The 11,625-nt window shown below is 32.0% G+C and overlaps 2 protein-coding genes across 4 annotated transcripts in view; one reads left to right on the top strand and one right to left on the bottom strand.

The window, feature by feature from the left end:
- The window catches only part of LOC117176292 (b(0,+)-type amino acid transporter 1-like), a 140,008-nt gene extending 131,420 nt beyond the window's left edge, over nt 1-8,588 (top strand). For both annotated transcript variants that reach the window (XM_033366485.1, XM_033366486.1), the window contains exons 2-3: nt 6,591-7,889; nt 7,970-8,588. In XM_033366485.1, the coding sequence (XP_033222376.1) occupies nt 6,591-7,889; nt 7,970-8,112 (1,442 nt within the window). In that variant the 3' untranslated portion in view covers nt 8,113-8,588. The remainder of the gene's footprint in view (nt 1-6,590; nt 7,890-7,969) is intronic.
- The window catches only part of LOC117176293 (sorting nexin-16), a 22,943-nt gene continuing 19,807 nt past the window's right edge, over nt 8,490-11,625 (bottom strand). For both annotated transcript variants that reach the window (XM_033366488.1, XM_033366487.1), the window contains 2 exons: nt 10,051-10,178; nt 8,490-9,902 (listed from right to left, as the gene is read on the bottom strand). In XM_033366488.1, the coding sequence (XP_033222379.1) occupies nt 9,863-9,902; nt 10,051-10,178 (168 nt within the window). In that variant the 3' untranslated portion in view covers nt 8,490-9,862. The remainder of the gene's footprint in view (nt 9,903-10,050; nt 10,179-11,625) is intronic.

Genomic DNA, 11,625 nt, shown 5'->3' with positions numbered 1-11,625 from the left:
TGAACAGATCTAGAATCACCTTGTAAAATCAATCACTGTTTAGTTTTTAATACTCGAACTGCAGTTCAATTTTTAAATTTACTTTCATTTTCTGATTTGTCCGAGTCGCGAGTCTAGCTTAATATTTAAAACAACTTTCATTTTTTTGAAATTGTAAGTTTTCGGCTGTAACTTACGGGACGATAATTTTATTCTTTGAAAGATTTTCTACAAATCTTGTTAATAATTTCTATATTCTCATAAAAAATGAGAAGGTATTAGTTTTTCATGAAAAATAACTTTTTCGGATTTTATCAAATGTCGACGTTTTGAGGCCCCGTGAGTCAGAAAAACAAGTTTTTACGTCGGGGTCTGTTTGTCTGTCCGGCGTCGTTGTTGTAGTTGTCTGTATACCGGATAACTTTCGAAAGACTGGTGCGATTGGATTGGGCTTTGACACACTATTCGAAAGACCAAAAAGAAAGATCGAGTTCGTTAAACAGCCAGTTTTGATAAAAATTCAAAAAGTTGATGCTTTTTAAAATTTTTTGAGACCAATTTTTTTAAAAATTTGAAAATTCTATAAACAGCCATTTATGCTACAAAAAAATATGAAGAATTTATCCTGACAACTTTTTTTGATAAAATCAAACTTACCAAAGTTAAAGGATTTTCAAAATCCAAAAAACCAAACGAAAATGGACATTTGAAGCAAAAAAAGCTTGATATGGAAAAAAGTCAAGAGGCGAAAAACTCTACTTTTTCAAGGCCCCATGATTATTTTATCACATTCTCATCCATAATGAGAAGAGTTTTATGCGAAAAATGATTTTCGCGAATTTCATTAAATTTCGACGTTTTGAGGCTCCTTAACTCAGAAAAACAAGTTCTTACATCGGTATCTGTCTGTCTCTCTGGCGTCTACGTCGTCGTTATTGTGGTTGTGGTTGTCTGTATATCGGATAACTTTTGAAAGAATAGTCGGATTGGATTGTGGTTTGGCACACAGATTTTTTTATTTTATGAATTGTATGTAAAAATTGTACTATTTTTATTTTTATAAAAAATATTTTTCTTCAATGAAATATTTGCAATAAAAGTGTTTCGAAGAGAATTTTTTAAAATCTTTCGGGGAATAAAATTAGTATTTATAGGTCGACAAAGGTTTGTTTTCTTTACCAAATTTGGCTTTCGTCTAAATTTTTTCAGTGATTTTTACTATCTTACAATTTACGTTTGCATCTCGGGCGAAGAAATCCATTCTATTGTTTGATAAATATTTTTTGTAAATCAATATTTTTCACAGAAAATTACCCTGAGTGACAGAACGAAATTGAAAACAATAAGAGTTAATTTATTCAGGAACAAGCTTTTTGAACAAAAATGACCTTGAGTGAACCTTTAATATATATTTGTTAATTTTTACAAAAATCAAGGGTTATTTTCTTACAAAAAAAAAATAATTTGTGGGGGGTGGCAAAGGATCAAAAAATAAATAAAACTTGAAGTTGTATGATTTTAATTTGTAACTAAATAATTTGAGAGGTTTCAATCTTAAATTATCGAACAGTTTCTATTCAAAAATTCAGACGAAATATTTAAATAGGTTTAAATTTGAAATTATCCAATATATTCTGATGACTACAAATTTAAAATGTCTAAATTATTAAGGCTTTAAATATTTTTGAAATTGCTGTTCTGGAGAATAAATAGCACTTATTCTTTTATTAAGAAATCACAACCAAAATTGTTAAAAAAAAGTTTTTAAAAGAGTTTTAAAAACCTTCAAAAAGGTCAGAGGTTTTAATAGTTCAATATATGTGATAGAATCTCTTTAAATATGAAATTAGTCTATACTTTTTCACGTTTAAGCTACAATTATTCCATTTTAGAGTTATAAATTACAGTCGTGAAAAACCAATAAAATGTTTTAATTAATTTATATATAAAACAAAAAACGTTTGAATAATGCAATCTAAATGCAGCTGCAAAAATTTTATTTTAAATGCGTTGAATTCAAGGTATAGTTTAAAAAGAAAACTGAAAGCAAAGGATCGACTTTCAAAAGAAGCGAAAGAAAGTGACTCGCTGGATTACAAATGAACATGGAAAACGGTGTATTTTCGCATTTTTAAATTTTAAATTCAAACTTTTTCGCCTTTTATTAATCTCGAAAAATTTCCAAAAATTCTGAAAATTCAAACAATAAGGCTGTATTCTGAAAATGAAGCAATTTTAACGTTAAAATTCAAGTTTCTAAACTGAAGGCCTAAAAATTTGCAAATCTTACAATTAGTGTTATGTAAATTGTATTGGTATCTTAAAAGAGTATAAATAGTTCTTAAATTAGTTTTTAAATTTTCTGCAGTTTACCTTTTTTACATACCTAGATGTCAAAAAAGCCAACCCAATTTTTTCAAATTTTAATCACTTATTTTCCAAGAGAAAATCACCCCTGTTTACCAGTCACTGAAATGGATTTAAAAAAAATTGCCAAGACCCAAGAATAAAAATTGGATGTACAGCGAATTTTTAAATTTTTAATTGAGATTATCTTTAACTTTGTGATATCAAAAATTTCCATACACATTTCTTTTTAATAATACTGTAGGAAAAAATCAACAAGATCGAGCGCCGAAATTATAATTAGAGCACATTTTCTGTAATTCTATGGGGACGGCTGAAATATCCCGAAAAATAAAATTTCCGACTCCTTAAAACTCTCTGTCCCAAAAAATACAATTCCAAAACTAATAAAATTCCTGAACAGTTTATAATATTAACGAATTTGAAAATTCCCAAATAATGAGACTCCTCAAATAAAATTGTTTCTTAATCATTATTAATTATTTATTAAAACTACGATAATAAAATATTGTTACCAAATAAATTTTTGTTTAATATTTAAAGTGTTTCAACCAAAATATCTTATCCAGAAATATATTTTGTTTTAATTATTATTTTATATTTAAACAGTAATGTATACATACTTCAAACATTTAAAAAGTTGTTTCTTTGGTATAAATATTTGACTATTTCAATTAAAAAAAAAAAATTGTCAAAGAAAAATGCTTTCAGCACTTGTTTATCTAGAAATGTCTTTCTATAATACTTTTTTTAAAATTAAAAATATGATTTTTCGAGAACATTTTTTTTATAATTAAAAAAAGACTGTACTGAAAACCTGGATCAAGCTTCAGATCTGAAAAAATTCAGCGGTACATACATGTCAAACTTTTCTAACCTCAAAAAAATTTTCTACTGCTTTATCTTCATATTTTACGAAGAATGAGAAAACAAGAATTCGACTTCGTAGTACGATGAGGGCAGCACCTCGATAGGGCAGAAAATGTGATGTCCTATATATATATAATTCCCCACTCCGACGCACCGTACCGCATCTACGTTTATAATATCTTTGGATCCGACTGCGAGCGATTGAAAGTAATATCAAATCGTTCCCAATGGTGTTTCTTAATCGAGTCAGACCGATTCAGAATGATTGAGGTAGGCTATCGTTCTCAATCGGGACGCGAGGTGATTTTCAGGTCGGCCACGGCCATGTTGGTGGCAACACATTGATCACGCGGGAATTATTTGAAAATGGTTATTTACTTTTTGTTTTTAAATTACATCTCGATAAAAGAAAATTGTTTAAAGATTTCAAATAATTCCCTCGTGACCAAGGAACTACCACTAACAGATTTGCCGATAATTTTTATGGTAATTTTTCTGAGTTATATTATAAGAAACTATTTATTTAAATAGTGCAAAACACTCATAATGTAGAAAGCGTACAATATTTATAGCGTGTAATACATAATGTAAATTACAGTGTAATTAGTAATCAGTCAGGTTAAAGAGTACTGTTGATTAAATCAGGTTTCTATTTTAAAAATACAAATGTTCTATATTTTATGAATCCCCTTACAAACAAAATGTTTATATCTTTGTTCATATTATTATAATATACCTAATGAATTGTTTCAATGCGAAATAATATGATACATTTCAAACCCAATGCGAATTTTGTCAATATTATTTCAATTTCGTAATCGTATATCCTAATTATTATGCATAATTATTTATCTACAAATATTATAATCTTTTCGCAGTTACCCTTAATTATGGAAATTTCAAAGTACACGGAGAAAAATAGATGTTAGCACAGACCATCTAGTTATTAATAGGTAATATCTTAGCGATTTAACTATGGTACAGAATGCTACATACTGAAGTAGAGCATCCGTAGATATTAAAAAGAAGATTTTAACTGACAATATCAAAGATATTAAAGCGCAAAATCTAAGATATTCAAGAAATATTTTTTAATTGTGCAGAAATTACCTGTAAAGCATGCCATTTTCTATAAAATGCAAAAGAATGTTAATATCGTAGTCCTGTTTTTAAAATCCGAATCTTCAAGCATTCGCCTTTTTGCATAATTATGCGATTTTTGTGTGGAACAGATGACACACTGTTCAAGGCTAATATGAAAAATGCCTGTAGCTGAATCCTCACTTTCTTGAGAAAATTATAAAATATCCCAAAACATTTAATCCATTTTCCACCAAAACTTATAATGCAATAGATATCCGAAAAACCACAATACAAAAGATGAAAGCTTAAGATACAGACAAAGCGGGGTTATAATCTTTTGTCGCCACGCCACACGTCAGCGACCTTGCTCCGATAAAATTTTGGTTTTTTAATATCTTAGATATTAACTGTTAGTATCACACATCTTATACTTTCAATATAAACACACTTTGGCCTTTAATATTTTGTTTGTTGAATAGAAGATATTAGATATTATGCCGTAATATCTATATATTATGGTTAAATATCAAAGTTTTTAATATTTGCTTTTCAATATCTACTATTCTCCGCGTAAAAATTTCGTTCAAATGCGCAGGCATGCTTACCCTATTGCAAACGATTCAAACGCTTGTGCCGATCGAAAATGATTAAGAACGATATACAATTTCTGTCCAGATTAACACCGATTAAGAACGATTCAACCTTCAATCAATCCCAATCGGATCCAATCATTTTTTCTAGAAGGGCCCGTATTCAAACCGGAAAATGATCATTTTGACCTATAGTTATAAAAACGCGAATATTTACTAAACTACCCTACCGAAATAAATCTCGGAGTTTTCTTTAGCGAAATAGCTTGGTCCATTTGAGTCTATAAACAAAGTCGATTTGAAACAAAATAGTCTCGGAGATAGTTTGAGAGATTTGGGTCCTTTTCAAGATCCTTTTAGTGGTCGTTTTAAGAGTGGTGCGGAGGTAATATAATGTTTCTTTTGTATTCGTCACGTACCGGGCGGGCAGAGTTATTAACAGTAGTTGGTCGTGCTAATCCGCTCTCCCTTTTTAAATTTCTCTTCAAATTATTAACACTTTTTTTAAATTGATGAATTTTCTCATTATACTTATTTATAATTATAACTTATATACTGATATACAATTTTCTAGTTGAATTAAAAAATGTTCTCTTTTTTGGCGTATCTCATTCCATTTACGAGAAACGTTCTATTAATTCCAATTTTAAGCATTAAAAAAAAAGTTAGATATCTGAAATCATCGAAACCCATAGATTCCGAATTATTATGTTTTAGGCTGTTAGCTATGAAATTGAAAAAAATCCTCTTCTAAATTTTAATCCGAAAGCTTAACAAAGGACCCTTGAGTGTTGGCTACTCTATTGAGATAGCCTCTCTGCTTGTTATTTATGATCGTATTCTTATTTCAATTTCGGAAAGGATATTTTAAAGCCTTCAGACCATTTAAACGAGCTTCCTGGACTTTTAAAAATATCTACCTGAGTGCCTGCGGAGAATTTCTTTGAAATTCTTTGACCTAAAGAATTTTTAGTATATGCTCAAAGATTCTTTTCGGTAGGATAGAACTTGCTTTGAGGGTCCTTTTTATGTGGATGCATGCATATATTGTGAAAAAAAATTACTAACTTGTTTACAACCTCTTATAGAACATATACTTTTGTATTCAAAACAGTTGCTGATCTGTTCTGCAACCTCGTTTGGAGAGATAAAAAATATGATTGAAGTATGAATTCCCATCGAAAACCTGAAGTCAGTATTTTTTATCCTTGTTCACAATCTACGATCTATCTTTATCCTTGTTCCAATCTACGATCGATGAAGTGGGCTCTTTTATTGCAGAAATTCATGTTATATAATCAAAAATATTAACTTAACTATTACAGATTGTTTATTCATCTGAAGGGCCACACTGAAAATTCGTAAAGGAAATGAATTTATAACAAACTTGCAGTGACCAGCCCGCCCATGTCACAATTTTTACACTTAACAAGAACTTGCCCTATCCCTCGGTGCGTGACATCATATATAAACGCTCCTTTTTAACAAATAAATTATTAAGAAGCATTGTATAGTTTATTTATAATGATAAAGAATCGTCAACTAATATCGATTTACTTTTTCTTCATATTCGTTTATATAAGAAAATTGAAAACTCTTTAAAAATCCAAATCGGTAATTCTTTTTGAAATTTTATTAGTCTGCACAAATAATTCAAATAAGTACCTAAAAAATATAAAAAGACTCTTTATAAACTTTCAGGTTCCGGTATCTTCATATCGCCAGCAAGTGCCTTTGAACGATCAGGATCAGTAGGCCTCTGCCTAATTGTCTGGATTATCTGCGGCTTCTTATCTCTCCTAGGAGCCCTAGCATTCGCCGAGCTAAGTGCAGTAGTTCCTCGTTCCGGAGCAGAATATGCATATTTTATGGATGCCTTCGGACCATTACATTGCTACTTCGGTCAGTTGCCTTCCTTCATCTGTTCCTGGGTATACGTCATAGTCCTGCGTCCTGCGGAAGTAGCAGTAGTGATCCTCACCTTTGCAGAATACACTGTTCAGCCATTTTCTAGTTACATGCCCGACCTCCCACATGAGTCCAAGCAGCGACTAAAGAAACTGATTGGAATCCTGGGTCTCGGATTATTAACCTACATTAACCTAAGCAGCGTCAAACTCTATTTGAAAGTCCAAAACGTATGTACTATCTGCAAAGTGGCAGCTTGCATCCTGGTAATAAGCGGAGGAATTTACTGGTTGGCCACTGGACATACAGAATTGCTCCAAGATCCATTTAAAGGTACAACATCCTCTCCGGGTAGCATAGCCTTGGCCTTCTACAGTGGCCTTTGGGCCTACGATGGCTGGACTTCAGCCACAGTTGTTACGGAAGAAGTGAAGAAACCAGAAGTTAACATCCTGAGAAGCATCTTGATTGCCGTACCAACTATCACATTACTTTATGTTGCCATGAATCTTATGTACATGACGGTTCTATCCGTACCAGAAATGACCTCATCTGATGCAGTGGCTCTTACCTGGGCCAATAAAGCCTTACCAGCCTGGCTGGGAATCGCCATCCCTCTGGGTGTCGCTTTTTCTACCTTCGGATGTGGTCTTAGTCTTCAATTCGGAGTCTCCCGATTGTGTTATGTAGCCGGTAGAGAAGGACACGTACCAAGGTTTTTCAGCTTCGTACACTACAGCAAGATGACTCCAGCAGCTGCAGTTGCCCTTCAAGGATTTCTTGCTCTACTCTGCATTCTGGCAGGAAACATTATCGAGCTGATAGAATTCGCCAGTTTTCTTACTTGGGTCTTCTATGGTCTGGCTATGGTTGCACTCATTATTATGAGGAAGACGAAACCTGATATTCATAGACCATATGCAGTTCCAATCGTCATTCCTTGGTTGGTTCTGTTCATCTCACTCTTTTTAGTCATTGCTCCTATTATCAAAGATCCATCGCCCAAGTATCTCTTCGCTGTGATATTCATCCTCTTCGGAGTTGGTGTCTATCATATTTTTGTCTACAAACGAAGAAAAAGTGACTTTTCAGGTGTGTGAGAGTTACTTAAAAATTGCATCAATTATATAGTTATTGTAAATATGTTGAAAACATGATTTATTTTATTTTAGCAAAACTGTCGAACCTGGTTCAAATCCTATGCTTAGTAGTGCCACCTGAAAGCGATGAACCAAGCCAAGAAAAAGAAAATCCAGAAATTTTAGGAAATTTTTGGCCAAGACCAGAAAGATCTACCTATCCAAGAAAGAAATGATCAAACAAGCTAGCTACATTATTGTTTGTATACAATGTTTAAAGTTTTATACGTGTAACTGCGGACTCTACTAAGCAGAAAAATCATTCGTTTTAAGACACAAATTTTAAGACAATTTTAAAATATTCTCGAACGCATGTACATAATTTTGCAATGCGATGGGTAAGGATATTTTTAGTAGTAGCATAAAAACTCCAAAGAAATTTTTTATAATTTAATTTCTTAGTATAAGAGGAATTCACAAATAATATTTTCGTACATTGTTCGGTTTCTTAGTCTATTTTTTAATATAAAAAGACACTTGATATATTATTGAAATTTTCACCAGGCTAGAAATGGAACACAGTATAAGAATGGAAGTTATTCAGCTGAGTTTTGTTTAAAGAGTTTATTCAATAACTTCAAGGACAAAACAAGTTTCAATGTATAGTTCATTACTATTTACATTTACCACTTATAATAAATGCAGCCCTGTAAAAAAGTTCTTAAACTGCGTAGTTCTATTGGCACAATGACATCGAGCGCTCGTACGCTTTTCGTTATAAATAAAGTGCTCGTTCATATTCATAACAGAGGACTAAAACTATAAATATATATTTCCTTATCCATATGAATGTATACATTAACTTTACCTTTTTACATAATATCACTGTTTCTTTCTGCTACTTCGAGAACAAATTGTTGCATTTAAAATTCACTCGAAGCAGATTAAATATAATATAATTCAGAATATAATATGCAGGTCGAAAAACTAAGTTTTAAATCCTGGTTCTTCAATAAACAGTTTTTCAATATACTTTTAAATATCTACACTCCATCACTTGGTGATATTTTCATAACATTTTACCAACAAAGAGAAATTTTCTTTTTAATAATATTCTAGATGATAACCCAAACCATTTTATTGGTTACGTAGTAAAAGGCACTTCCGTAGGGCAGTATACTGGTCCAAAAAAACTGAAGAATTTACAAACCCTGTTAATTTAAAAATGTGGTTCTGTGCCTGTTTAAATCCTAGCATGTATTTATCAGTCTTTTCAAATTCTTTTATATCTAAATTTTCAAGTGCTTGATTGCAATTTTCAACCAAAGAACCCTTGGATATAAGGAAATTACTTTATTTCATTTTAATGAAACATTTCTAGAAACCTAATCCGGAATAAAATTAGTCTTCGTAAATAAAAAAATCTTGGTCATAGTAAATAATACCCTCCTTGTAATCAAACTTCTTAACTAGCATCTCCCTCCATTTTTTATAGAAAGGTTAATCTAGTCCAAGCTTATCTACGAATTATAACAATTAATTCATCTCTGTACCGTGTCAGCTTCTTCCATCATCAACTAATTGATAATCGTTCCCCTGAGTCGCTGTACCACTTTGTCGCTCTTTTTCAGTCACTACAATGAATAATGACCGGAAATAATATATTCTAGTTGCGATACTTATCAATATCAACAGCTCTTAATAAATATCATTTACTCGTTAAAAAACGAGTGATGAAAAAGTAAAATCTAAACACCCTTATATTTATTGTCTTCCAGAAAAATATTTGAATTTAAGGCATGATCCACAAACCGTCTTTGTTTCAAACTATTCTATTTTGTCGATCTATACTCTCATTCACACTCTCTTTTGTAGCATTTTGTAAATTCATCAATATCTGCTGCTCAAGGCCGGATTTCATCTTGACTTTAATTATCGATATCTCGATAATTAGAAAGGAAGACACTCGATTCCGTGCAACTATTATTAGGTGGGTTCTCCGCACTTTGAACACAACTTTGTTTCACTGGAAAGCAAATATTTTGTAATGATTCCAAATTGTATTATTCTATTATGTATTAACAATTAGTTCTTCTTTATTCATAATGTGTCCCCTAAGGGACCATAAGGAAAAAGAGATTACTGAATAAACATTTTTCGTCTTGGTTACTTACTTCATTATTTGTTGAAGCTGTTTCCGTAGTTCATTACTGTGATTTGATTCTTCTACGAGAGCAGCTTCTCTCTCTTTTAGCTGCTGTCTCAGATGGTAGATTGTATCTTCCAGAGCTTCGAAAATTGCCTTTGAGATATAATTCAACTCTTTTATTATTTAAAAGAATAAAAGCAATATACGATTATTCAGAACATTTTCAATTGTAGAACAAAATAATTTGGATTCTCAGACCAACTTCTCTTGATATTATAATAAATTAAAGAACAACAAAATATAATTAGATTTTTTTTTAAATAAAGTATCACGAGAAGAAACCTTACTTATTTACCTCTAGGGGTGCATGCTAAATAAATCAAATTAATCAAATAGATGACTGGTAAAAAATAACATTTAAGGACTAAGACTACAGAATTTTAGCATTTTATCAGTATGAAAAGCGATTGCAATTCAATAGGTATTATGGGGACAGAAAAATAGGACTCCTGAAAAAATATTTAATCATACTTTCAAAGTTGCAACTCTATCATAGAATGTATCATTTAAAATGGATAAGATGATTTTTTATCAATAACTTGAAACAGACAAGGTGTTAGGCGTGGACGAGTTATGTCCTCTTAGCTATTTATTATATTCGTGGACAAGTGCCTTAGAAGGGCCCTCTGAGTCAAGGAAAATACGAATCAAAGGCTTGCAGAGAATGTCGAGCAGATTAAATACTATCATGAAAAATATGGGTATAAAATTAACGTGAATAAAAGAAAGATTATGGTTTTTAAAGGAAGCGATGAGAAAACAATATGCAACATTGTCTCAAACAATGAGAGGATATAAAAAGTTGAGAAGTACGTATTTCTTAGTAGTTTCTTTATTACTGACGAAAGGGTCGATAGAGAGATAGCCAGGAGCATATTAGGATGAAATCCGAAATAAACTGGCCAAAGGCCCAAAAACGATGTCTTTTCAATACGATTCTTTGAATGCACTTCGTTATAGGACCATTGGGACTATCAAAATCCGGAATTTTGATGCATGTGTTTCACAACTTTGGAAATGATTGAAACGCATTTTGGCGTAAACTTCAAAATTTCGAACACTTCGGCTGAGTTCGGCTCAGTTCGGCCAGAGAACGAAACTGTTTCCGCGGAACGTTTCTGATTGGTCAACACCTCATTCCGGCCATTCTGAGATCCGGCCTTTCTGGTGCATGGACTGGAGGCCTCACCCAAAATGATGCACAAGTCCTTTGTCAAGTTTTGTTTCGTGTCGGTACAGTCGCAAACGTCCCACTTGTGGAAAATCGTGCGTTGCAATGACTTTGATTTTCTATCAAAATTTTGATAGCAACAGAATTTAAACCCGGGAATAATTGTGCATCGTTATTTTAAAAGGGATTAACGTTAATTTCTTCAGTAAAGACATATCGCCGATGCTTAGGAGAAGAACCCGTAAATTATATTGCTGTGAAAAAAACACTTCTTACAGTCTGTCAAGTTAAAGCGTGGGTGGCTTTACTCGCAGTCGGTAAGGTGTATCGACATGATTTTGGTGTCAAAATATTAAGAAGAGCTCCCTC

Source organism: Belonocnema kinseyi, chromosome 7 (genome assembly GCF_010883055.1).
Source record: "Belonocnema kinseyi isolate 2016_QV_RU_SX_M_011 chromosome 7, B_treatae_v1, whole genome shotgun sequence".
Lineage (NCBI taxonomy): Eukaryota > Metazoa > Arthropoda > Insecta > Hymenoptera > Cynipidae > Belonocnema > Belonocnema kinseyi.
The sequence above is the reverse complement of the archived record's forward strand: the minus strand, read 5'-3'. Positions and strand labels throughout refer to the sequence as shown.